At 54.7% G+C, this 27525-nt stretch overlaps 1 protein-coding gene across 4 annotated transcripts; it reads right to left on the bottom strand.

Moving 5' to 3' along the window:
• Positions 1-9028: 9028 nt before the first annotated feature.
• CCNT1 (cyclin T1) lies at positions 9029-26039 on the bottom strand. 4 transcript variants are annotated; one of them, XM_048831538.2, is made up of 9 exons: positions 25830-26030; positions 25337-25418; positions 24535-24663; positions 23558-23618; positions 21984-22046; positions 21449-21494; positions 17811-17974; positions 17387-17457; positions 9029-15133 (listed from the first exon to the last, which is right to left on the bottom strand). In XM_048831538.2, the coding sequence occupies exons 1-9, from the start codon at positions 26009-26011 to the stop codon at positions 13739-13741; spliced, it is 2193 nt and encodes a 730-aa protein (XP_048687495.2). In that variant the 5' UTR covers positions 26012-26030; the 3' UTR covers positions 9029-13738. The 4 variants fall into 4 exon arrangements, 3 of the variants coding, with proteins under 3 accessions (XP_048687495.2, XP_074977925.1, XP_074977926.1); XR_007354011.2 differs by lacking the exon at positions 17811-17974 and having other exon boundaries at positions 14994-15133; positions 25830-26039; XM_075121824.1 differs by lacking the exons at positions 23558-23618; positions 25337-25418; positions 25830-26030 and having other exon boundaries at positions 24535-24553.
• Positions 26040-27525: the final 1486 nt, after the last annotated feature.

The raw sequence follows: 27525 nt of genomic DNA on the forward strand, positions 1-27525 counted from the left end.
AGACCCATCAGTCAGGGAGCCGGAGCCAGCCCCTTGGAGGGAGGGCAACAGGCGGAGGGGGAGGGGGGCAGGGGGTATGGCTATGGCAGGAGGGAGGACAGGGGGCTGGGCTGGGCTGGCGGGGGGGAGGAGGGTATGTATGGGGTGGGGCTGGTCGGGGGGTATGGCTATGGGGTGGGGAGGGAGGACAGGGAGCTGGGCTGGCAGGGGAGAGGAGGGTATGTATGGGGTGGGGCTGGTCGGGGGAGTATGGCTATGGGGTGAGGGGAGGGGGAGGATATGGCTATGGGAGGACGGGGGCTGGGCTGGCGGGGGGGAGGAGGGTATGTATGGGGTGGGGCTGGTCGGGGGAGTATGGCTATGGGGTGAGGGGAGGGGGAGGATATGGCTATGGGAGGACAGGGGGCTGGGCTGGCGGGGGGAAGGAGGGTATGTATGGGGTGGGGCTGGTCGGGGGGGTATGGCTATGGGGTGAGGGGAGGGGGACAGGGGGAGGGTATGGCTATGGGAGGACAGGGGGCTGGGCTGGCGGGGGGAAGGAGGGTATGTATGGGGTGGGGCTGGTCGGGGGGTATGGCTATGGGGTGGGGAGGGAGGACAGGGAGCTGGGCTGGCAGGGGAGAGGAGGGTATGTATGGGGTGGGGCTGGTCGGGGGAGTATGGCTATGGGGTGAGGGGAGGGGGACGGGGAGGATATGGCTATGGGAGGACAGGGGGCTGGGCTGGCGGGGGGGAGGAGGGTATGTATGGGGTGGGGCTGGTCGGGGGGGTATGGCTATGGGGTGAGGGGAGGGGGACAGGGGGAGGGTATGGCTATGGGAGGACAGGGGGCTGGGCTGGCGGGGGGAAGGAGGGTATGTATGGGGTGGGGCTGGTCGGGGGGTATGGCTATGGGGTGGGGAGGGAGGACAGGGAGCTGGGCTGGCAGGGGAGAGGAGGGTATGTATGGGGTGGGGCTGGTCGGGGGAGTATGGCTATGGGGTGAGGGGAGGGGGAGGATATGGCTATGGGAGGACAGGGGGCTGGGCTGGCGGGGGGAAGGAGGGTATGTATGGGGTGGGGCTGGTCGGGGGAGTATGGCTATGGGGTGAGGGGAGGGGGACGGGGAGGATATGGCTATGGGAGGACAGGGGGCTGGGCTGGCGGGGGGGAGGAGGGTATGTATGGGGTGGGGCTGGTCGGGGGAGTATGGCTATGGGGTGAGGGGAGGGGGACAGGGGGAGGGTATGGCTATGGGAGGACAGGGGGCTGGGCTGGCGGGGGGAGGAGGGTATGTATGGGGTGGGGCTGGTCGGGGGGTATGGCTATGGGGTGGGGAGGGAGGACAGGGAGCTGGGCTGGCAGGGGAGAGGAGGGTATGTATGGGGTGGGGCTGGTCGGGGGAGTATGGCTATGGGGTGAGGGGAGGGGGAGGATATGGCTATGGGAGGACAGGGGGCTGGGCTGGCGGGGGGAAGGAGGGTATGTATGGGGTGGGGCTGGTCGGGGGGTATGGCTATGGGGTGGGGAGGGAGGACAGGGAGCTGGGCTGGCAGGGGAGAGGAGGGTATGTATGGGGTGGGGCTGGTCGGGGGGTATGGCTATGGGGTGGGGAGGGAGGACAGGGAGCTGGGCTGGCAGGGGAGAGGAGGGTATGTATGGGGTGGGGCTGGTCGGGGGAGTATGGCTATGGGGTGAGGGGAGGGGGAGGATATGGCTATGGGAGGACAGGGGGCTGGGCTGGCGGGGGGGAGGAGGGTATGTATGGGGTGGGGCTGGTCGGGGGAGTATGGCTATGGGGTGGGGAGGGAGGACAGGGAGCTGGGCTGGCAGGGGAGAGGAGGGTATGTATGGGGTGGGGCTGGTCGGGGGAGTATGGCTATGGGGTGAGGGGAGGGGGAGGATATGGCTATGGGAGGACAGGGGGCTGGGCTGGCGGGGGGGAGGAGGGTATGTATGGGGTGGGGCTGGTCGGGGGGTATGGCTATGGGGTGAGGGGAGGGGGACAGGGGGAGGGTATGGCTATGGGAGGACAGGGGGCTGGGCTGGCGGGGGGGAGGAGGGTATGTATGGGGTGGGGCTGGTCGGGGGGTATGGCTATGGGGTGAGGGGAGGGGGACAGGGGGAGGGTATGGCTATGGGAGGACAGGGAGCTGGGCTGGCGGGGGGGAGGAGGGTATGTATGGGGTGGGGCTGGTCGGGGGAGTATGGCTATGGGGTGAGGGGAGGGGGACAGGGGGAGGGTATGGCTATGGGAGGACAGGGGGCTGGGCTGGCGGGGGGGAGGAGGGTATGTATGGGGTGGGGCTGGTCGGGGGGTATGGCTATGGGGTGGGGAGGGAGGACAGGGAGCTGGGCTGGCAGGGGAGAGGAGGGTATGTATGGGGTGGGGCTGGTCGGGGGGTATGGCTATGGGGTGAGGGGAGGGGGACAGGGGGAGGGTATGGCTATGGGAGGACAGGGGGCTGGGCTGGCGGGGGGGGGGAGGGTATGTATGGGGTGGGGCTGGTCGGGGGGTATGGCTATGGGGTGGGGAGGGAGGACAGGGAGCTGGGCTGGCAGGGGAGAGGAGGGTATGTATGGGGTGGGGCTGGTCGGGGGAGTATGGCTATGGGGTGAGGGGAGGGGGAGGATATGGCTATGGGAGGACAGGGGGCTGGGCTGGCGGGGGGAAGGAGGGTATGTATGGGGTGGGGCTGGTCGGGGGGGTATGGCTATGGGGTGAGGGGAGGGGGACAGGGGGAGGGTATGGCTATGGGAGGACAGGGGGCTGGGCTGGCGGGGGGAAGGAGGGTATGTATGGGGTGGGGCTGGTCGGGGGGTATGGCTATGGGGTGGGGAGGGAGGACAGGGAGCTGGGCTGGCAGGGGAGAGGAGGGTATGTATGGGGTGGGGCTGGTCGGGGGAGTATGGCTATGGGGTGAGGGGAGGGGGACGGGGAGGATATGGCTATGGGAGGACAGGGGGCTGGGCTGGCGGGGGGGAGGAGGGTATGTATGGGGTGGGGCTGGTCGGGGGGGTATGGCTATGGGGTGAGGGGAGGGGGACAGGGGGAGGGTATGGCTATGGGAGGACAGGGGGCTGGGCTGGCGGGGGGAAGGAGGGTATGTATGGGGTGGGGCTGGTCGGGGGGTATGGCTATGGGGTGGGGAGGGAGGACAGGGAGCTGGGCTGGCAGGGGAGAGGAGGGTATGTATGGGGTGGGGCTGGTCGGGGGAGTATGGCTATGGGGTGAGGGGAGGGGGAGGATATGGCTATGGGAGGACAGGGGGCTGGGCTGGCGGGGGGAAGGAGGGTATGTATGGGGTGGGGCTGGTCGGGGGAGTATGGCTATGGGGTGAGGGGAGGGGGACGGGGAGGATATGGCTATGGGAGGACAGGGGGCTGGGCTGGCGGGGGGGAGGAGGGTATGTATGGGGTGGGGCTGGTCGGGGGAGTATGGCTATGGGGTGAGGGGAGGGGGACAGGGGGAGGGTATGGCTATGGGAGGACAGGGGGCTGGGCTGGCGGGGGGAGGAGGGTATGTATGGGGTGGGGCTGGTCGGGGGGTATGGCTATGGGGTGGGGAGGGAGGACAGGGAGCTGGGCTGGCAGGGGAGAGGAGGGTATGTATGGGGTGGGGCTGGTCGGGGGAGTATGGCTATGGGGTGAGGGGAGGGGGAGGATATGGCTATGGGAGGACAGGGGGCTGGGCTGGCGGGGGGAAGGAGGGTATGTATGGGGTGGGGCTGGTCGGGGGGTATGGCTATGGGGTGGGGAGGGAGGACAGGGAGCTGGGCTGGCAGGGGAGAGGAGGGTATGTATGGGGTGGGGCTGGTCGGGGGGTATGGCTATGGGGTGGGGAGGGAGGACAGGGAGCTGGGCTGGCAGGGGAGAGGAGGGTATGTATGGGGTGGGGCTGGTCGGGGGAGTATGGCTATGGGGTGAGGGGAGGGGGAGGATATGGCTATGGGAGGACAGGGGGCTGGGCTGGCGGGGGGGAGGAGGGTATGTATGGGGTGGGGCTGGTCGGGGGAGTATGGCTATGGGGTGGGGAGGGAGGACAGGGAGCTGGGCTGGCAGGGGAGAGGAGGGTATGTATGGGGTGGGGCTGGTCGGGGGAGTATGGCTATGGGGTGAGGGGAGGGGGAGGATATGGCTATGGGAGGACAGGGGGCTGGGCTGGCGGGGGGGAGGAGGGTATGTATGGGGTGGGGCTGGTCGGGGGGTATGGCTATGGGGTGGGGAGGGAGGACAGGGAGCTGGGCTGGCGGGGGGGAGGAGGGTATGTATGGGGTGGGGCTGGTCGGGGGAGTATGGCTATGGGGTGAGGGGAGGGGGACAGGGGGAGGGTATGGCTATGGGAGGACAGGGGGCTGGGCTGGCGGGGGGGAGGAGGGTATGTATGGGGTGGGGCTGGTCGGGGGGTATGGCTATGGGGTGGGGAGGGAGGACAGGGAGCTGGGCTGGCAGGGGAGAGGAGGGTATGTATGGGGTGGGGCTGGTCGGGGGGTATGGCTATGGGGTGAGGGGAGGGGGACAGGGGGAGGGTATGGCTATGGGAGGACAGGGGGCTGGGCTGGCGGGGGGGGGGGAGGGTATGTATGGGGTGGGGCTGGTCGGGGGGTATGGCTATGGGGTGAGGGGAGGGGGACAGGGGGAGGGTATGGCTATGGGAGGACAGGGGGCTGGGCTGGCGGGGGGGAGGAGGGTATGTATGGGGTGGGGCTGGTCGGGGGGTATGGCTATGGGGTGGGGAGGGAGGACAGGGAGCTGGGCTGGCAGGGGAGAGGAGGGTATGTATGGGGTGGGGCTGGTCGGGGGGTATGGCTATGGGGTGAGGGGAGGGGGACAGGGGGAGGGTATGGCTATGGGAGGACAGGGGGCTGGGCTGGCGGGGGGGAGGAGGGTATGTATGGGGTGGGGCTGGTCGGGGGGTATGGCTATGGGGTGGGGAGGGAGGACAGGGGGCTGGGCTGGCGGGGGGGAGGAGGGTATGTATGGGGTGGGGCTGGTCGGGGGAGTATGGCTATGGGGTGAGGGGAGGGGGAGGATATGGCTATGGGAGGACAGGGGGCTGGGCTGGCGGGGGGGAGGAGGGTATGTATGGGGTGGGGCTGGTCGGGGGGTATGGCTATGGGGTGGGGAGGGAGGACAGGGGGCTGGGCTGGCGGGGGGGAGGAGGGTATGTATGGGGTGGGGCTGGTCGGGGGAGTATGGCTATGGGGTGAGGGGAGGGGGACAGGGGGAGGGTATGGCTATGGGAGGACAGGGGGCTGGGCTGGCAGGGGAGAGGAGGGTATGTATGGGGTGGGGCTGGTCGGGGGGTATGGCTATGGGGAGGGAGGACAGGGAGCTGGGCTGGCAGGGGAGAGGAGGGTATGTATGGGGTGGGGCTGGTCGGGGGGTATGGCTATGGGGAGGGGAGGGAGGACAGGGAGCTGGGCTGGCGGGGGGGAGGAGGGTATGTATGGGGTGGGGCTGGTCGGGGGGTATGGCTATGGGGTGGGGAGGGAGGACAGGGAGCTGGGCTGGCGGGGGGGAGGAGGGTATGTATGGGGTGGGGCTGGTCGGGGGGTATGGCTATGGGGAGGGAGGACAGGGAGCTGGGCTGGCAGGGGAGAGGAGGGTATGTATGGGGTGGGGCTGGTCGGGGGGTATGGCTATGGGGTGGGGAGGGAGGACAGGGAGCTGGGCTGGCAGGGGAGAGGAGGGTATGTATGGGGTGGGGCTGGTCGGGGGGTATGGCTATGGGGTGGGGAGGGAGGACAGGGAGCTGGGCTGGCAGGGGAGAGGAGGGTATGTATGGGGTGGGGCTGGTCGGGGGAGTATGGCTATGGGGTGAGGGGAGGGGGAGGATATGGCTATGGGAGGACAGGGGGCTGGGCTGGCGGGGGGGAGGAGGGTATGTATGGGGTGGGGCTGGTCGGGGGGTATGGCTATGGGGTGGGGAGGGAGGACAGGGAGCTGGGCTGGCGGGGGGAGAGGAGGGTATGTATGGGGTGGGGCTGGTCGGGGGGTATGGCTATGGGGTGAGGGGAGGGGGACAGGGGGAGGGTATGGCTATGGGAGGACAGGGGGCTGGGCTGGCGGGGGGGAGGAGGGTATGTATGGGGTGGGGCTGGTCGGGGGGTATGGCTATGGGGTGGGGAGGGAGGACAGGGAGCTGGGCTGGCGGGGGGGAGGAGGGTATGTATGGGGTGGGGCTGGTCGGGGGAGTATGGCTATGGGGTGAGGGGAGGGGGAGGATATGGCTATGGGAGGACAGGGGGCTGGGCTGGCGGGGGGGAGGAGGGTATGTATGGGGTGGGGCTGGTCGGGGGGTATGGCTATGGGGTGGGGAGGGAGGACAGGGGGCTGGGCTGGCGGGGGGGAGGAGGGTATGTATGGGGTGGGGCTGGTCGGGGGGTATGGCTATGGGGTGGGGAGGGAGGACAGGGGGCTGGGCTGGCGGGGGGGAGGAGGGTATGTATGGGGTGGGGCTGGTCGGGGGGTATGGCTATGGGGTGGGGAGGGAGGACAGGGGGCTGGGCTGGCGGGGGGGAGGAGGGTATGTATGGGGTGGGGCTGGTCGGGGGAGTATGGCTATGGGGTGAGGGGAGGGGGACAGGGGGAGGGTATGGCTATGGGAGGACAGGGGGCTGGGCTGGCGGGGGGGAGGAGGGTATGTATGGGGTGGGGCTGGTCGGGGGGTATGGCTATGGGGTGGGGAGGGAGGACAGGGGGCTGGGCTGGCGGGGGGGAGGAGGGTATGTATGGGGTGGGGCTGGTCGGGGGGTATGGCTATGGGGTGGGGAGGGAGGACAGGGAGCTGGGCTGGCAGGGGAGAGGAGGGTATGTATGGGGTGGGGCTGGTCGGGGGAGTATGGCTATGGGGTGAGGGGAGGGGGAGGATATGGCTATGGGAGGACGGGGGCTGGGCTGGCGGGGGGGAGGAGGGTATGTATGGGGTGGGGCTGGTCGGGGGGTATGGCTATGGGGTGGGGAGGGAGGACAGGGAGCTGGGCTGGCAGGGGAGAGGAGGGTATGTATGGGGTGGGGCTGGTCGGGGGAGTATGGCTATGGGGTGAGGGGAGGGGGACAGGGGGAGGGTATGGCTATGGGAGGACAGGGGGCTGGGCTGGCGGGGGGGAGGAGGGTATGTATGGGGTGGGGCTGGTCGGGGGGTATGGCTATGGGGTGGGGAGGGAGGACAGGGAGCTGGGCTGGCAGGGGAGAGGAGGGTATGTATGGGGTGGGGCTGGTCGGGGGAGTATGGCTATGGGGTGAGGGGAGGGGGAGGATATGGCTATGGGAGGACGGGGGCTGGGCTGGCGGGGGGGAGGAGGGTATGTATGGGGTGGGGCTGGTCGGGGGAGTATGGCTATGGGGTGGGGAGGGAGGACAGGGAGCTGGGCTGGCAGGGGAGAGGAGGGTGCATTTTTAAGCAGAACAATCCTACGTCACTGCCAGTCCCTAAAAACGCCCAGAAGAGGTGGGTTGGTGGTGAAGCAGGCCAGCCCCAAGGCCGGGGCTGTACCAGAGCCCTCCAGGAGGGCATGCCAGGGAGAGGAAGAGAAGAGGAGGCCCACAGCCCCGCTGGGGGCAGGTCAGCGTCTCTGGGCCTCAGTTCCCCTTCTCCCCAGCCTCCAGAGGTGGGAGGACAATCAGCTGGTGCAGAGACAGGGCTTTTGACTCCTTCCCTGTAGGGACCCTTCCAGGCACAAAGGGTAAGTCTGTCTGCCAAGCCCCTTCCCTTTTTCAGGGCGCTAGGGTTGAGTCACAGCCACCCCTTCTCACTAGGCAGAGGCTGCCCATGCCTGCAGCCAGAGTGCACCAGGCCCTCTCCTGAGGCCAGGGTGCGCGTCTGTACAGCATGGCCTCAGACAGCAGGATCAAGTGCAGAAACAAGTGGCGAATCTCCAGCTGGCTCCTCCTGGGCTCCAGGGTCTCTTCCATCCCCCGTTAAAAAGGAGGTTACTAGCCTCCACTTGGCACTGAAGAACCTGGACACCCAAGGCCAAAGAACCAGTACCATGGACCCAGCTAGCCCTCACAAAAGGGGGGCAGGGGGGAAAATTTCAGAACCAGGACAGGTTAGCTTTGTGGATTAAGACCAGCACATCCTTTCACAGAGGTACTAAGATGCTATCAGGAAAGCAGCGACTTCACAGCCAAGCTAGGCAGGTTTCAGAGCAACCATCTTTACTTCGTATCATGCGGCTATGAATAGCATGCCTAGCTAGACAAAATACCCTGTCTTGGACCATTATCAGAGGACAGAACAAGGAGTAATGATCTCAAGTTGCAATGGGGAGGTTTAGGTTAGATATTAGGAAAAACTTTGTCACAAGGAGGGTGGTGAAGCACTGGAATGGGTCACCTAGGGAGGTGGTGGAATCTCCTTCATTTGAGGTTTTTCAGGTCAGGCTTCACAAAGCCCTGGATGGGATGATTTAGTTGGGGATTGGTCCAGCTTTGAGCAGGGGGTTGGACTAGATGACCTCCTGGGGTCCCTTCCAACCCTGACAGTCTATGATTCAGAGTCACTGGGAGGGAAGCAAATTCCAGCTGTCCACCGCACAAGCTAGGGTTGAGCCATTCCTCCTAGACTATAAATTCACTGTCAAGCTTGGCACACTGGAGTTCCTTTTCTTGGCTAGATATCCAGCCTTCATGGCAATGAAAGCTCTGAACAGTGAATTATGCACAGCAAGAGGCGAGGAGCACACTAGTGCCATTAGCGGCAGTTGGGGACTTCCTCTTTTTCTATACACAGAACAGATGAGATCGGGTAGGGTTTTGCCTCTTGTAGTAGTTTACTCACCATCTTTTTCTCCAGGAGTCTTAACACATGACACTTCCCCAGCCAGCCAGCATGGCCAACCCCTCACTACCTCAGCCTTCAAGGTGGGAGGCTGACACTCCACTCCCCACTTTCAGTATGGGAAACGGAGGAATAGCAACAAAGTCTGGGGTAGACTCAGGAATAAAACCTAGGTCTCCCCCTTCTAAAGTCTGCACCTTAACCTCAGGCTGAGCCTATTTTCCCTTTGTAATTATCAGTTAAAAAAACCAAGCAGCAGCTGAATTCATTGACTCCTTTGCCTTTAACTTTTATTGATGTGGATAAATACAGAGAGAAACATACTTGACAGCAAGATCGCCAACACCTGTAGCCCCATTAGTTATCCAGCTTCCTGCTGGTTTGTGCACAGGAAGCTCTTCACATTTTGTATGGGGGGGCGGGGGGAGAGAAACAATGCAGTAGGTATCAGGAGACAGGCAACAGCAGCAGTGGAAGGGAAGGGAAAAACCCAAATTGGTCAGTTTGCAACCACAAGGCAGACCCTGAGTGAGAGATTGAGAGATCAGAAAACGCATTGATTGGGCTCTTTGGCTTAATGTGGGTTTAAAAAAAAAATTGAATCCAATCAGAGTTTCATATAATCACAGAAAGGAGAAAGCTTAGGAATGGTGCAGTTTATCACCCCCCAGCCCTCACTCTGTACAGACCGCCAGTAGTCAAAGGTGTTGTGAAGCACCAGTACTTTGAATGCTGTCAAGCGTTCCTTTCGCATCCCAATAGCGGGGTGGCAGTGAAGGCTCAAGCCAGTTGTGCCCCTCCCAGACAGCCAGCATAGCCATGTCTGGAAGGGAAATGAGTTTACAATGGAATTGTAGCAAACTTGTCTCTCTTTTTAAAAAATAATGTCCAAAGTTTAAATATTTGTAACACTTCAGAATAGGATTAAATTGCCCTTTCTCTCTCCCCCCTGCAGTCATCCTTCCCTCCCATCACTTCCCCAAACAAAGGAATGAAGAATTTTAGACCATACACCTCCTCAGAGAGGAAAAGCATGTTGGACTGCGACCAGGGTGCAGGGCTGCTATCTTCACAATCCATGTTTGCTTAGTGTCTATGTGAAAGAGAGCAGAGTCATGACTGCAGGAGGTTATCGGTGCTGTGGAAAGTTCGGGCAGAGCTTCCTTCCCTCACTGCAGAGGTTTCACAGACCCTATATTTTACTCCCCACCTTCTCAAGAAATATGGGGACAAATTGAATGTGGAAGAAAAGATTGGAACATCCATGGAAAGTGTCTGCTAATTTCAGCAGCACTGTACATTGCACATCCGGTGACAGTGGCAGAGTAGCCTCCTTTGCACAGATATGGCAGAAGCCAGATTACTTACCCAGAGGAGAGGCAATGCAGGAAAAGCAACCATCAAGTACTTAAGGTGGAGCAACCTCCACCCCACCTCCAACATCCAGTGACTTACACCCATGCCATTCTTTCCACTGCCAGGAGGAAAGTCAGCTCATACCAAAGCACAGAATGCCAAATGAGTTTCAGTCAGGGTCATCTACTTCCATTTCCTGATCCACTAATGCCCACTCTTCCCATCACACCCAAGCTGGGCCCATAGCATATGGGAAGTCAGATTCTCTGCTCTATTACATGAGCACACCAAGCATTCTGGATAAAACCTAGAGGCAATTTTAGATGGTAAAGCAGACACTGAATTCATGCATTTAAGAGTGCCTGCAACACGAGTGATTTCTCTACTCAGTGCATTGTGCTCTTTTTCCATATGGGATGTGAGATGCATTTTGGACAGGGATACCAGAAGAAAGTTCCCCCATGATTCAAGCCAAACTCTTATTATATCTTAAAAAGGAAACCCCTGATAAATCATTTACCTTTTTATACTTTCTCTTATGAAAAAAAATTTTTTTTTAAAATCACACAGGGAAAGAAACCTAGAGAACAAAGATTTTTCTTCCCCCAGAATTTGTCCCCCACAATCTTAACCCAAGCCCCATCCTTTAAAATAGGATCCACCACACGGGAAAAATACCCACAAGGCCTGTGCCCCATACATACCACAAACTATGCAAGATTCGCAAGCTCACACCTGTTGTGAAGGAGATAATTTAAACAGTTGGGTTTTCCCCCCTCCATTTTTTTAAGACAGCTTGAAGTTTTACACAATCCACCAAACCAGGATTCTAGCTTCCTGGGTGATCTCTGTGGGCGCTGGTGGGCACTGAGCACTCTTGAAAGACTGGCCTTTCCATTGAGGGGTCCAAATGGGAACGGAATTCCAGAAGCCTGGTCATCAGCTGTACTTGTTTATGGCAGCGGGCTAAGGGCAGTGCATCAACCCCAGGGTTAGCTTTGCAGCTGGAAGTTCTAAGAAATGTAGCCATTTAAAAAAAAACCAAACATTTTCCAGAAACTGACAAGACACCCCCCAGAGAAACCCCAGTCTGTTGAACCCTATGAAGGGTCTGCTCCATCCAACCCCTGCAGAGGAGGCTGCATCTGAATCAGTAAGCTAAAAATCCCTAAAAGCGAAAGGGCAGAGCTAGAAAGTGCCTATGTCCGTGATTAAAAGAAAGCCTCATTAATGGCTTGGTTAAAGAGACAGCTAGTGTGCCACAAAAGCTGCAGGTTAAGCAAAGACCAAATCCCTGCTGGGAGTCTCAGCGTTACATATGTAAAAAGGGAATAAAAGTTTTGCACGCAAAACCAGATGACAGCCCTGCACTGAGAGAGTCTTCCTGGCCTGGGACAATGCAGTTCCAGGTTAAACAGAAAGTTAAAAAGACAGGCAGAGTTCAATGCAGGGGACATTGAGTTTCCCAAAAGCATGTGAAGACAGTTTACTGGAAATCTGGAAAATTATAACCTGTGCCACAAGAGAAAACCTCCAGCTTCTTGGGGAGATGAGTAAATGAAACAAAAATGCTTGCCCAAAACTAGCTAGGGCTCCCCTGCTTCCCTAGAAGCTTTGGGTCCACATTCTGGGAGAGAGCAGCAGCAAAGCAGCCACAGGGGTCCCTCAGCGAGCTACCCCTAGTGGTGCCCTCCGGTCCAGGCCACACAGATGCAGGATGGACTTTTCTAGACAGCAGAAAGTCAACTGCTCTAATAATGCTAACTGGAGACACAAGTAGGTTGATCCTAAAGTCCCCCCCTCAGCTCATCTGTATCTTGGTGCTTTTGCGTTACATCAGCCAGATGCACTGGGTCAGACTCTCCTCTGGGTAAAACTTGTGTCAGTCTGGATTGACTTCAGCAATTTCCCCCAGACTGACACCAGAGTAAGTGCAGAATCCAGCCCAAGCTTTACAGAGGACTTGTGGATTTTGAGAGCATGCCGTTAAAAACCCGGACTGTGACCTGTCCCCAGCAGCTGCCTCAGATCCTAGGAGATGCTGCATCTTTGGCGCACATACTCTGCAACAGAACTAGTGTTAGCCAGCGGGTGAGGGGTTAAATGGTCAGATTCCAAGAGACTTGGGCAAATGCAAGGAGGATTCTGCATTAGGCAGAAATGACTAGATCTCTTTCCAGCCACTGCCACCTGTGGGGGGCTCCCAATTACAGCCCCCAGAACTCAAGCCAGCTCCAAGCACGTGACCGCTTGTCTTTATGGGCAACTGAGCGGGCAGAAATACACAGGCAGCAACTCTGGCCCCAGCTGGCTCGGGGAAATACAGAGATTCCCAATCCCCACAGGAATGTCAGCCCAAGTGGGGGTCCCAGCCCCTTTTGCAGTGAAAACTCAAGTCACACACTGGCCTGACTGGTCCTTTCACATTCAACCTCAGCCCCCTACAAAGGACTATTTCAAAACAATTCACTTTTTTGCAGTATTTTTTTCTTTGTAACAAATATGAAGAATCTCATTCCATAATGTGACTGAAATACACTTTGAAGCACCCCCAATCACAATTCTGTTTCACCACCCTCCTGGGCACAGCACCTTCCCCCATCCCCAATCTCACCTCCGCTATCATGCTTCCCCCCCCACAGGAGACTGGAGCGAGATCCCGGATGGCACCTTGCTGCTGCTCTAGGCGGCAGACCCATCCGCATTTCAGCGGCCCCTTTGTGCACCAGCCAGCCAGACTCCCATCACTCTGACCCTGTAACCCCCCTCACTACTGGCACATGGCAGACTGAGTCAGTCACAGCAGTGGGGACTTTTCAATGGAACCAGCACGATCTGGTAGGGAACTGCCCTTGCCTCCCAGTGATACTGAGGTGCACAGGGATCCTCCCCTCCAGAGGAAGGAGGGACAGAGCCAATACCAACTGGTGGGTAAAGCCCTTTGCAAGGGGGAGGAGGTGGTCAGCACCAACCTTATTTCACAAAGGAGGAAACTGAAGTGACTCAGCCCAGGTAATGCCCCAAGCTGGAATTGCCTGGCTCCATCACCACCAGACCATGCTGCTTCCATTCATGGCCCTCTTCTTACAGGTCAGCTCCTGACCACCTTCTCTACACCACTCAGTGCTCAAACGAGCCGAGGACAAGCCATGCAAGCCCTTCACACAAGCTCCCTCCCCCAGCCCCTGCAGCAGCGCTAGGGCACTTTACACCACCTGCCAGCTTCACAAAATTAAAGTGAACAAAATACTAAGAACAGATATAACTTACTGTTTAAATTATTTTAAAAATGTCTTTAAGAGATTCTGCGACACGTTTTAGGTACCCCCACATCCCCGCCCCCACTGCAACGCCCAGAGGGGCCTCTGTTCCCAGAGGGGGCAGGCCCCTGCAGCCCAGTGGGATTCTGATGGGGAGAGTGAGGAGAAGGAAGGACATTTCTTATCCTTTCACAGCTTGGAGGACTCCGCACTCTAAGACCAATAAAAATAATAAAATAATAATAATAATAATAAAATAGTTTTGTGAGGCAGTGGGGTCAGACCACCCTGCTCCTCCCCTGAAGGGGGTGGCCCAGATTCCAGGCATGTCTATACAAACTCAGTAGTAAAAAGGACTTTACTTGGGCAGAGGAGGGAGGGGGGGAGGGGGTTCTGAGGGCAGTGGGGGTGGTCGGGGCTTGTCCGTGTTGGCAGCTCTGGAGCTCCCAGCGGCCCTTGGATTCAAGTACTCGCCATACGAGTGGGCAAAGTCGAAAGCTGGGGGCTGGGTGGGCTGCATACCCTGGGCGCTCAGCAGCGAGTGCAGCATGTTGACTGTATCCTGGTAGTCAATGGCCTGGTTTGTGTTGTGCCCATTAGCACCGGTGGGGCCTTTGTCCGATTTCCCATGGGTCCCCCTGGCTTTGCCGGCCTGGGGGAAGGGGACGCCAGCTGTATCCAAGCTGTGCCCAGGAAGCTGGGTAGCCCCGGGGAGGTGGGCAAAAGAAAACTGCATGCCAGCAGCTTTGGAGCTCTTACTGATTTTTGGCTGGTGCTCATGTGCAGCAGCAGACGCCTCTTCCAGGAGAGGCCTTTTCCGAGAGGACCCAGACAAGCTGAAGCTTTTATGGGCCAGGCTGCCCTGCTGGCTGCTGTGTTTAGAGTCTCCTGGTCGCTTGCCCCCGGCACCGCTGGCCCCAGCTGCAGGCTGCACGTGCAAGTGTTTGTGCGAGTGATGATTGTGATGGTGGTGGTTGGACAAGTGGGCCTTGTGTTTCTCCTTGTGCTCCCGGCTCTTCCCGCTGCTCTCGTCTGAGGAGCTGTGCCGATCCGAGGCAGTCGGCACCTTGATGCGCATTTTGATCTCCTCTGGTTTCGAGGAGAGTTGTCTGTCCCCTCCTCCCCCTGCCACAGGGATCCTCAGCTTCAGGGCGGAGGCCTTGTCGCTCTTCTCCAGAGGAGGGCGCTCTGCGCTTTCGGAGCTGCCAGTGGGAATCTTCAGGACTGGGGAGGGGTTGTTCTCCTGCTGGACTTCCCTCTCCCTCTGCTGCTGGACCAGGAGATTCTGTGCAGCATAGGCATACTGAGACCGCACATTGGCCTCCATGTTCTCCAGCTGCCGCTTCTGTGCGGCCAGCTCTTCAGCATGCTTGGCGCGGTACTCTTTCAGCGACACCTTTGCTGAGGGCGCGCTCTTGCTGCTCTGCTTCTGGTAAGCAGCGCCATCCTGCTCAGTGGCTGCTGAGCTTTCGTTAGTCCTGTGAACCTGGCCAGCCTCTAGCTTGTGTGGAGGATGGTGGGACATCCAGTGCTCTGACTGAAACATATCCATACTGCTCAGATCAGTGGGAGAGTCCTCTCCATCTGGGAGGGGAGGCCCGGCTCCTGCAGTCGAGGAAGTTGACATACTCATTAAGCCTGCAATGTTCATGTCAGAATTGTTCCTGGAGATCATGCTGAGAATAGTTTGCTCTGAGAGGCACTCATCTTCTCCTTGGTCGTCTGCTTTGGATTTCTTGGCTGCTTGGGAGGCCTGAAATAAAGCAGCAAGAAAGGGCATTTGTACCTCAGTGGCTTTGTCACTGACACAGGCCTTGTTACCCACTCAGGGAGAAAAAGGGAGAACTGCCACTGTGCAGAGTAAGTAGCAAAACTAAGGTGCTCATGATCACGCAGCTTCCCTCGTATTGGGGCTATCACACTAAATGGTCCTGCAACAAGTTGTACATCTCTCACCTGCTTCAGCACCAGCCTAGGGGAGAATTCTTTTTGCAAAACACATTTTTGCCCCAGAAGAGACCACATGTTTACAAATACAGACAGCAGCAGAGAGCAGCATGCCCTGGGGTGAGAGGCCCTAGGCAACTAGCACTTGGCTGCGGGTTAGGGCTTTGGACAGTTCACACCTCTATTGTTTAAAGGCAGGGCAAATTTAAGGTGGTTGATGCCAATTCTTAAAAAGGGCTCCAGAGGGGACCCTGGCAATGACAAAAACCGGTGAGCCTGACCTCAGCGCCGGGCAAACTGGTTGAAACTATAGAAAAGAACAAAATTGTCAGACATATAAATTAACATAATTTGTTGAAGAGTCAACATGGTTTTTGTCAAGGGAAATCATGCCTCACCAATCTCCTAGAATTCTTTGAGGGGGTCAACAAGCATGTTGACAAAGGGGATCCAGTGGATACAGTGTACTTAGATTTTCAGAAAGCCTTTGACAAAGTCCCTCACCGAAGATTATTAAGTAAAGTAAGCAGTCATGGGATAAGGAAGGAAGGTTCTCTCAGGGATCGGTAACCGGTTAAAAGACAGGATACAAAGGGTAGGAATAAATGGTCAGTTTTCAGAATGGAGAGAGGTAAATAGTGGTGTCCCCCAAGGATCTGTACTGGGCCCAGTCCTATTTAAACATATTCGTAAACAATCCGAAAAAAGGAGTAGACAGTGAGATGACAAAATTTGCAGATGACAAAACTACTCAAAATAGTTAAGTCCCAGGCAGATTGCGAAGAGCTACAAAAGGATCTCACAAAGCTGGGTGACTGGGCAACAAAATGGCAGATGAAATTCAATCAGAAAAATCGATCAGTTGATAAATTCAAAGTAATGCACATTGGAAAACAATCTCAACTATACATATAAAATGATGGGATCTAAATTAACTGTTACCACTCAAGAAAGATCTTTGAGTCATTGTGGATAGTTCTCTGAAAACATCCACTCAATGTGCAGCAGCAGTCAAAAAACATCTAATAGAATGTTGGGAATCATTAAGAAAGGGATAGAAAATAAGACAGAAATTATAATATTGTCCCTATATAAATCCACGGAACACCCACATCTTGAATACTGCGTGCAGATGTGGTCGACCCATCTCAAAAAAGATATACTGGAATTGGAAAAGGTTCAGAAGAGGGCAACAAAAATGATTACAGGTATGAATAGGGCTGTCATATGAGGAGAGATTAATAAGACTGCTGCTTTTCAGCTGGGAAAAGATGACTAAGGGGGGATATGATAGAGGTTTATAAAATCATGACGGGTGTGGAGAAAGTAAATAAGGAAGTAAGTGTTATTTACTACTACTTATAACAGAAGAACTAGGGGGTCACCAAATGAAATTAATAGGCAGCAGATTTAAAACAAATAAAAGGAAGTATTTCTTCACACAATGCACATTCAACCTGTGGAACTCCTTGCCAGAGGATGTTGTGAAGGCCAAGACCATAACAGGGTTCAAAAAAGAACTAGATAAATTCATGCAGGATAGGTTGGGCAGGGATGGTGTCTCTAGCCTCTGTTTGCCAGAAGCTGGGAATGGGAGACGGGGATGGGTCACTTGATGATTCCCTGTTCTGTTCATTCCCTCTGGGGCCCCTTGGCATCGGAAGACAGGATACTGGGCTAAACGGACCTTTGGTCTGACCCAGTATGGCCATTCTTATGTTCGTGTAGCCCTCATGACTTCAAACATACAGGTTTAAAGCAAAGCTGAGAGGCCACAGAAAGTGGCACCCAGCCCTCCCCTCTCGCCCATGGACGGGGAGGTGTTACACACCTCCTGAAGGAGTGGGTTTGTCAAGCCCTGGCTAGGAAAACAGCGAGCTCATCAATGAGTTTATTCAAGACGAATGAAAACAGAAATGTACGGTCTGTTAAACCTTAATATTGAAGTGCCCCTCCTTCCCCTGAGCACTGTCAGTACTACAGACAGCCCAGCCCAGAGGCCAGACAGGAGACTCAGTGCCAGAGCAGTGGACAGCAGCCCAAGAGAGGAAATTCTTACCCGCCAGTTGCGGATGCGTTTGAGCCGGTTGGGAGTTTTCTCAAGAATCTGCAGGAATTCATGAGTCAGCTCTGCAAAGGGGACACACAAAACACAGACAAGAGGGTCAGAGGGAGGACGCAGAGCAGCCACAAGCCAGCAGCCCGCTGCTCACTGATGGTTGGAGCTATTCATGATGAGATGGAGCTATTTCAGGAAGGGAAATACAGTGAAGTAGTAGCACTGACTAGTTAAGCTCATCCCACTCCATGACTTCTACTGTCTCTATTGCACCAAAGAAGCTGCCACACTGAAAACCCTGGCAAGATCAGAAAACCTTGAAGTCCATGAATTGGTCAGTGGCTGTGTCTGAATGGCAGACCCAGGAATAGATGCCAAGATAATAAGAGAGCCTTTTTGGGGGGGACCTTGCTCCAAAACTTACCGTCTAAGAGCTCCAGAGTTACAGTGCCATCAACGTATTCCCACCAGTGCTTCCCGTCCGTGGAGACTGGGATCTCCCAGTTGGACCACTTACAAGCCAGGTGGATACAGACGCAGGCCACAACGGGAGGGGTGTACTGCAGGCTGAAGGTGGTCAGGTGCAGGCTGACGTCACCAGCAGGGAGAGAGAAACAGAAAGCCATGAACTCCCAGGCCTGAACCTCAGCACACACAATCCCCCGCTGAACAGACACTGCGGAAGAGGTGGGCATGGTGGGAACGTTCCTGAAGGGAAAAGGACAATTCCTCCCCCAAGACATCCCTTGTTGTCAAGGCGTCTCTATGCACTGCCAAGTCACTTGTTACTTCCCTGTGCTGCTCAAACCAATTCATTTCCAGGCTTCTCCACAAGCTCCTCCCAACTCTGGGCTCTAGGGCCCATTGCCTATTGCAGGTGAAACAAAGTTAAGTTATGCTGGACTTCAGCCCAAGTCCCCTGAGGCCCAACATCAGAACCCGAGAGAAGCAGTGGGCAGCTGGGTTCTTGGCTTGGAAGTGGGCTCTGCTCAACCTGAGGAGAGATTCAGACAGCTCCATTTCTTCTGCTGAAGCAAATTCACATGGCTGGAAAATGCCGATTCCCAACCCAAGCAAAACTCCTGTGAAGTTAACGTGATCGGTAATGACACACGCACCATCATGAGAGACCCAACAACCAACAGTTCAAACAATAAAGCCCACAGACTTCCACTCCTGCGTCCCTCTCTCAAACCTTGGCTTCCTCAAACCACACAGCTTCTGAATGTCAATGGAGCTGGGGGATTAACAACTGCCAACTCAGAGACACTGCAGCACAGGACTGGGCCTCAACCCCTCTGCACACATCCCCCCCGACATGGCAAACAAAGCCTCAAATCCACTTCATAGAACAATTTGGAGGTGCCACTTACATCTTCACAGTTAAGGTTGATCTCCATTTCACAGGGGTTCAACCTGTGCTTTGTATGAAAAATACATTGTATTTGCCCCAACTTTACAGCACCCACTCAAAATACAAGATTAGTTTCCTGAGAATTCCCTAGATTAATCTAATGGTTGTTAAAATATATTAAAAGCCGAGTCCTGTAGGAGATTTAGTATATGTTGGTCGTCTTCATTCTGAATGATCTTCTCAGAATGGACTCTCCAAACCTTTGTTTTACTTAAAAATAAATCTAGAGCATGGCCTACTTTTGTACAAATTTCAGTTGTAAAGTAAGCGATGTCGTTAACCGTCACTGCAATTCACGGTTATGATTGTTGTATCAGCCCCAAGCAGGTCCAGGTAACTTAAATGAGGTCATTGTGACAGATAACTCCACCAGTCATGCCTCTACTTCCACAGCCAAGTGCCATGGTCTAAATCCACTGGTTGATGCCTCAAAGATCTACAAGGGAGCCTGGTCTCCTGTCAAGAGTTTCCCCTGGTCTATTACTTGGCCCAGCTGTCACTGTTGCTTTGGGCATCAAGAAAACAGTGTCTAGGAAACTTGGAAAGCACCGACACTGGGCCTCATGGACAGGGGACCCACGCCCCACTCCCTTCACAGAAACTGGGCTCACTAAACACAAGCCTCTAAACCTCTGGTCACTCAACAAACAGACCTAGAAGTGGCAATTCTTCAACAAAAAAAAACTTCAAAACCAAACTCCAACGTGAAGCTGCAGAACTGGAATTAATTTGCAAACTGGATACCATCAGATTAGGCCTGAACAGAGACTGGGAGTGGTTGGGTCATTACAAAACCTAAACTTAATTTCCCCAATACTAATTTCTCCCTACTGTTACTCACACCTTCTTGTCAAATGCCTGTAATAGGCCACTCTCTTACCACTTCAAAAGAGAATTTTCCTCCCTTGGTATCCTGCTGTTAATTGATTTACCTCGTTAGACTGACCTCTAACTTGGTAAAGGAACCCCCCATCCTTTCATGTATTTATACCTGCTCCTGTATTTTCACTCCATGCATCCGATGAAGTGGATTTTAGCCCACGAAAGCTTACGCCCAAATAAATTTGTTAGTCTCTAAGGTGCCACAAGGAATCCTCATTGTTTTTGCTGATACAGACTAACACGACTACCCTCTGAAATCTGAATTAAGTCAATTGCCAATTAAGAGCCAGATCTGCCAGTATATTAGGGTTGCTATGTGCTGCTCTGGTGATGCAAAGCCACTGTAATCAGTTTAATTAGCCAGTGGGTTCTAGCTGCTTTGCACTGTTCTGGTGTGCCAGTGAACCTGCCCTTAAGAGTTACCATTTTACAGAATGATTTATGGTTGATAGTACATATCCTCAAATCACTAGAACTACCATACTGTAGCATCTCCTTTGTGTTTATTGTTCAGTAAGTTCATGTCTGAAATGTGTCATTTAAAAAAGTTCCCAGATCAGGATTAAAAACCAGTTCAGCAGAGATCCTTGGAGCAGAGGTGGAAGAGAATTACTTCCATTTAATAGAATGGCAGGACAGAGGGGGACTTGCCCAAGGTGTGTGTGCGTCACACAATCAATCAGTGGCACAGCAGGGAATGGAAGCAGCTTTTCCAACTGCGGCCTTATCTCCACTAGAAACAGACTATTGGCATAGCCAGACCACAAGTCACCCTAATGGAGATGCAGCTTATACAGTTCCCCAAATAAGCTATGCCAGCAAAACTATGTCACTTAGAGGTATGGTTCCCGCCCCCCACACTCCTAACCAACAGAGCTATGCGGGCAAGACTTAAGTATACCAAGCCTAAGCCCAAGTTCACCTGCTGAACCAGTCCTTTCTGATGCAGACACCTGCATACCCAAGGGCATGTCTCTGCCTTTTACGTTTTCCACGATATTGCCCTGCTTTTCTCCAACATCTCAACATCCCCTCCAGAATGAAACCTAGGTGTCTCCAATACACATGGTTGAAGTTAAACAACCTTTCACTGAACCTGATTCCATGCGTTTGTATGAAGTAATGGCTGCAAGAATTTCCATTTTTTACGAGCTTCCAGTTTGGGCCTCTTATTGGTACTTGGAGTTAATTTTTCAATCCTTATTTGAAAATCTGAAGTCACCTCAAGATCTTTTAAGAGAAAGAAGCCAAACTGCCTTACTTCTTTTCTAAGTCCCTCTCTTCAGGAATAAATGTCTAGCATTAGACCACTGCATAGCACTCTGCCAAATCTCTCACTGCTTCCTCGCATTCCCCCATCTATCTGCATCCACCTGCTGTCTTGTCAATTGCAAGGCTCTCTGGGGCAGGAGGCATCATTTGGTTCTGTTTGGACAGTGCCTAGCGCCATGAATTCCTAGTCCATGACAGGGCTCCCAGGCACTTCAGTAATGCGAATGAGCACTTCCTTCAAATACTCTTTAAAATCCATTTCTTCTTCTAACTACCCAAACAGAAGTGTGCACTATCCAGGAGCTGTCCCCTCATCCGCTGTAGATTGCTCCATGGGACAGGGACCCTTTCTTCTGTTGTACAGCACTAAGCAATACCCCCCCACACGCCCCAAACTCACTAGATAATACTCCAGAATGTCCAAATGGCATTTCCCCCCACCCCCCGATAAAACCCTCTGCTAAAAACATAGGAATCAATTCAAAAGTAACAACCTGTTGGTCGCCATGAAGTAGGAAGTTTGTGCCAAATCCTTGCTGGCTGGAAAGGGAAAGGAAAAAACAAGAGTTAGCTTGAACACTTTGGCAGAGACTTCCACAGTACTAGCCTGTTAGAAGTACAGGCTTCTACAGGGAGTGGCCGCAGCAAGCACAGAACTGGATATGAAAGATCCTGCTGGTCTGATTTGTTTCAGTTCTGCCCCATAGCAACACAAAACCTGCATTTAACAAAACCACTGTGTTGTGCTTTACAGCAACTCAAAATTATACCCGTTCCCGCACCCATTTGCCACTGCAGCATCTTTACTTCAATGTTAGATTGAATGACACACACACTCTGTGTAGTGTCTGGGTAATTCACTGTTAATGAATGCTACCACCTCCTGCTTATACAGCCCTTTCAACCAAAACATCCCACGTGATTTCAACTCTGAGCTCTCTAGAGGAACCATGTCACCTAGCTCGGTAATACAGCCACCTCTGTGATGGAAGGTGGCAAGCGTTCAACAGCACACTTTAGGTCTCTTACCTCGCACTAGCTGCGTGCACTTCACCACGTGTGTATGGGGGTGATCAATAGTGATCTCAAACCCTGAAAGAATGGCAGAGACATGTGACCATTAGGTAACAAACACAGCATCCTCATGGTTTTAAATATCGCACATGCCTCCTGCTCCTGGGGAGGCAACTCAGCTTCCCCTCTGCACTAAAAGCTCACACTTTCTGCTCAGAGGCAAGCAGGAATAAAACAGAAGGATCAAGCTGTCCAGTCACAAATCCTGAAGGTCACTGGTTTCCAAGCAGCTAAATTGCTTACTGCTGCAGAGACTTCACTGGAAGCAAAACACCTATTACGGATTTTAAGTAGGACAAAGCCTCTTGCAGCAGCTGGAAGGAAGGAAGAAAGAAAGAAAACTAGCATCTGCTCAAAGGAATTTGTGCCACCCAAAGCACCATAAGGAAGCAGGTGTCTTCTATTTGAGGGAGCCTGTAGCATGAATGTCAGATGAAGTGAAATCCTTGCTTCAGTTTTCCATTTAGTTTTGTAAGTTGTTTTTAAAAATGACAGCCCACGTGCTGAGCATCCGCTTCTGTCCATTTACTTCTCTCACCAGCATAGTCATGGCAGAACTGGGATTCTAGAAGAGGCAACTGGGAGGACTGAGCACAGGACAAGGAGCCAGGAATTCTACATGTCAAATGCTGACTCCAGAGCTACCCTGCTGTGTAACTGGGCAAGCCACTTAACATCTGTGAAGTCTTGGCCTTCACAACATCCTCTGTAAAGGAGTTCCACAGGCTGACTGTGCGTTGTGTGAAAAAATACTTCCTTTTGTTTGTTTTAAATCTGCTGCCTGTTAATTTCATTTGGTGACCCCTAGTTCTTGTGTTATGAGAAGGAATAAATAACACTTCCCTATTTACTTTCTCCACACCAGCCATGATTTTATAGACCTCTATCGTATGCCCCCTTAGTTGTCTCCTGACTTAGTCGTTTCCTGAATGAATCAGGAAAGATTGTTTTTTAAAAATAAAACAAAACAAAAAAATAGAAGATTCGCTTGGCTTTTTCTTAATCAACAGAAGCCTCTACCACTCAGGTGTCTAGTAGAGCCATAGGAAATGCCAAATCCTAGACGTAAAGGGCTACATTAAAAAAAAACCTCCAAAGAAAACTAATGCTAGAAGCAACCTGATCAAAACATGAACATTCATTCTAGGCTCCCTTCGCTACCCCAGAGCGGATTAATCCAGTGGCTGGGATAGGAGACAGAGTACCACACTGTTACAATTTATAACACTTGTACCCAGAGCAACTGGCATCCAAGCAGAACAAAACCTGCTGGGGATAGAAACGAGTCAAACTCTGCATGTTTAAGCTGTTATCAACTCAAAATAAAGTAAGTGAACCCTGAAAACACATGTATGAGAAGAAAGTGGTGGTGTGAAAAAAGGTGGTTGCCTGGACTCTTGCTCTCCCATTGGCCAGCTGTGCATCTGCCCTCCAGCTGTGGAGAAGACTGGGGGGTTAGACTCTCCGCTCTGCGGAACCCTCCTGGGTCTGGGATTCGAGTGGAAGCCCGTCCGCTTTGAAAAACTTACCCAGGGTCTGCAGTATAATGCTCTCTAGAATGACCAGGTCTTGAGCTTGCTGCAGGTAAGCCTGGGGTTGAGAGGACAGGCAGGTTACTCACGATGAGGCACGCTGTATAAAGCCTGCACATTTCTAACTCTCTCTCTCAGGGAGGCCAAAAAAAATAAAAAATAAAAATCAAGGGGGAATCTTTATCCCACTCAGTACTAGAGGAAACTGGCACAGACTCCCTCCCAGAAGAGAGAAAGCAGAGTGCTGGATGGATACATTCCCCTGCTAGTGTTCATTTGACATGGGTTGCTGCTGCTGCTGGAGCTATATGCTTTAGTCTCTCTCTCTCCATAAGAGAGTTTTAAACACAAAGGGACATGTCAACGTGAACAGTGTGGGTTAAAATTTAACCTTTTAATCAAATTTTTTCCTACAAGCTTTGGCTCCTGGATAAAGCTTCCCCCTTTCAGCAGGGTTGGCCACTCAGTTCCAGTTATGAAGGGCTGTCATGAGAGATGGGGAAAATGGAAACATTTTTAACAATCCCACCATTAGGTGGGTGGAGAGAGGCTTGAACTGCACACACCATTTTCTGCTTTGCTACAAGTGCTATTTAACTCTGACAGATATGTCCACTCCCTACTCAGAAGCCTCTAATACAGACACAATTACATGGCACATCCGATTCTTTCGTTCACACCGGCATAGCGGAGGGAAACAGGAGAGATCACAGAGCAGAAGAGACAAGTCATCTGCTTTGACGAAGCCTGAAAATTGTGCTGTACAATAGTGGTTGATTTGAAAGCTACATTCTGCAATGTAACCACTCATTTACAGAACAGATGGTTATATACTGGAGTTAATGAGATGCTTTAGCCCCACAAGTTACTTATATTACCAGAATTCTACATTTCAGGATGCAGTACCCTTTGAGGATGTTCTCATCCCTCCCTCTCGAGCATGGAAATCATTCTGCTGGTGTCTGGCCACTTACCTCACTTCTAGTGTCTGGAGGGGTGTCCTGAGGATGCAGGCATGCATGCGCTACCTTGATTACATGCTCCAGCTTACGAGGCTGTTCCTCCACCTTGGCTGCCAAGAACAGGGCTGCTGGTGCCACAGACTTCATGGAGAGAGAAAAACAAAAAACAAAAATGGTCTCCTGGTTCAAATAGTCACAAGCCTACAGTGTTAGCGTCCAGGTGGGGGTCTGCGCAATCTTAGAGCTCCGAAACCATTGTATTTACTGATTTCCTCCAGGCCTCAGATACAGAGATAAGGTGGAGATGCAGATTTGAGGAAATGCTCTTCTGGTATCCCATTAAGAGGTCTGTAGTAGGAAAATGTTATGCCCTCCCGCCCCCCCCCCCTTTTTTTTTTAAAAGTCCCTAAACGTTCAGGATTAAAGCTACAAAAAGTCAATTTCTAAGGCTGACTAGAGAGAACATTCACATAACAAGAAAGATCTTTTAAAGGTCCAAAGAACATTCGCTGTGACAAAAGTATAACTACTGTCAATTACATTACAGCTTTTGCCCAAAGAGATCAGCTGAAGCTCACAACCTCCCCTCCCTGGTAGATCAGGGTTACTTCTATTTTACAGCTAAGTAAAGGAAGGCACAAAGAAGTGATGCACTCAAGGCCGCACGGCAGGGAGAAAGAGAACCCAGATCTCTCGACTCCCACTCTTGTGCCCTGGCCACAGCTCCCCCGAGACGCTGGCGGGGAAATGCGGATAACGAACATCGCATCAGGGTTTCCGGGCCGGGGAAGGCGAGAGTCCGAGCGATACGTACGTTGCGATGAAACTGGGTGAAGGACTGAACCATGTAGAACCGGTGCATGTACACGATGGCGGTGTTGATGGTCAGCTGAGAGCTGAAGGCGTAAGGTTAGGGAAAAGCCGCCTGGAAGGGGCGCCTGCCCCCGCTTCGCCTTGCTGAAGGCCCTGAGCCGGCAGCCCCGCGGCCCGCCCCGGGGCAGGGCTCGCAGCCGCCCCCCGTGCCCGGCGGCTCCGCGGGGTAGGTTTCCACGCACGTGGCCTCACCCGTGCGAGCTGCCGCCGCCTGGGCACCGGGAGTGGGGGAGGGGGGCTGGATTATAGCGACCGGGGAGGGGCCCATATGTGCCGGGCATCAAGGGACCCCTGGGAACGGCCGCAGGGAACCCCGCGTGGGACCGGGAAGCGCCTCGCCCCCCGCAGTGCCCGCCCCGGCGCCCGCCCGCCCGCCGGCCGGCCGCGCTACGCGAGCCCCAGGCTTCGCGGCCTAGCCCGCCCGGCGCGGATACACGTTGAGGCGCTGGCCCATGTCCTGGAGCAGGTTGGCCGCCTGCTGCCGGTAGGAGAGCTCCTTGTCCGGGTCGAGCCCGGCGCGCCGGGACGGGCTGCGCTCCAGCTGCTCCCGGCTGAAGTACCAGCGCCGCCCCGCGCCGCCGCCGCCGCCGGCCCCTGCGCTCGCCGAGGCCTCCATGGCGATCCGCGGGGCGCGCGCACGCCGCGCCGCGCCGGGCGCGCACGCACGCACGCGCCGACGTCGCGGGCGCGCGGGCGCATGCGCCCCTGAGCGCGGCCGGGGCCCCGCGGCGCTCCGAGCCAGCGCTGGAGGCCCGAGGGGGGCCGCACTGCGCATGCGGCCGGCACGTGCCCCCCCCTTCAGGAGGACGAGCCGAGGCCGGCTTGGGCGCAGGCGGCTGCTAGGCCCATGCTTCGGCCCGCACTGCGCATGCGTACGGTCTTGGGGCGCCGAGGGAGCAGAACTGGGCATGCGCGGGAGCCTGGAGCTGAGGGAAGCACGTAGCTGGGTGGGGAGAGGAGGCTGGGTGGACTCTGACCCTTCCGGCCAGCCTGACCCCGGGCCCCGTGACCCTCATGACCTGTGACCCCACCAATGACCCCTATAACCTCACCTGTGACCCCAGCCCCGTGACCCCAGTCCCATGACCCCTGTAACTCCCCCATGACCCTCATGACCTGTGACCCCACCAATGACCCCATAACCTCACCTGTGACCCCACCCCATGACCCATGACCCCGATAACCCCACCTGTGAGTCTCATGACCTGTGACCCCACCAATGACCCCTATAACCTCACCTGTGACCCCAGCCCCATGACCCCAGTCCCATGACCCCTGTAACTCCCCCGTGACCCTCATGACCTGTGACCCCACCAATGACCCCATAACCTCACCTGTGACCCCACCCCCATGACCCATGACCCCGATAACCCCACCTGTGAGTCTCATGACCTGTGACCCCACCAATGACCCCTATAACCTCACCTGTGACCCCAGCCCCATGACCCCGATAACCCTACCTGTGACCCCCACCCCCCACAACCCTGTAACCCCACTTGTGACCCCACCCCCAGAACCCCTATAACCCACCTGTGACCCCAGCCCCCCATGACCCTACCTGTGACCCCAGCCCCTGTGACCCCAGGCCACCCCATGGACAATCACAGCTGGCTTTAGCCCAGCCTGTCTGATTCCCACCAGCCCAGAACCCAGCTTCCACCCCTTACTCATATACCAGTGGCTGGCTCTCCGTCCACAGTAAACCCTCATGGGTGAGCTGCCCCTCTCCTCAATGCACAGCAGTGTTCAGAGAAGCAAACAAGATAAAAGGGGTCCTAAGGAATGGGGCAGAAAATAACATAGCACCCTCCACCTGGGGGGCCCTTGCCTGGGATGTGGTGTTTCTCCTATATCTTTTTCTGACAGGAGGCAATGTAGGGGATTCAGAGAGAGGCAATGCGGATGATTACAGACCTGGAGAAAACTCATACAGAAAGGGGTTGAAAGGTCTGGGACTAAGTGAAGAGAGAAGAGACATGACGGAAAGTTTTAAAGTACACATTGGAGAAGGAACTCAGGTGTGCCATCTCCTATTACAGGGGAAGGGTGACAACCAAGGACATTTAAATCTGATGAGACATCGCTTTCTACAAAGCACAAGTAGTAGTACTCACTGCCACAGAATGAAAA

Source organism: Caretta caretta, chromosome 20, assembly GCF_965140235.1.
Source record: "Caretta caretta isolate rCarCar2 chromosome 20, rCarCar1.hap1, whole genome shotgun sequence".
NCBI classification, from domain to species: Eukaryota; Metazoa; Chordata; order Testudines; family Cheloniidae; genus Caretta; species Caretta caretta.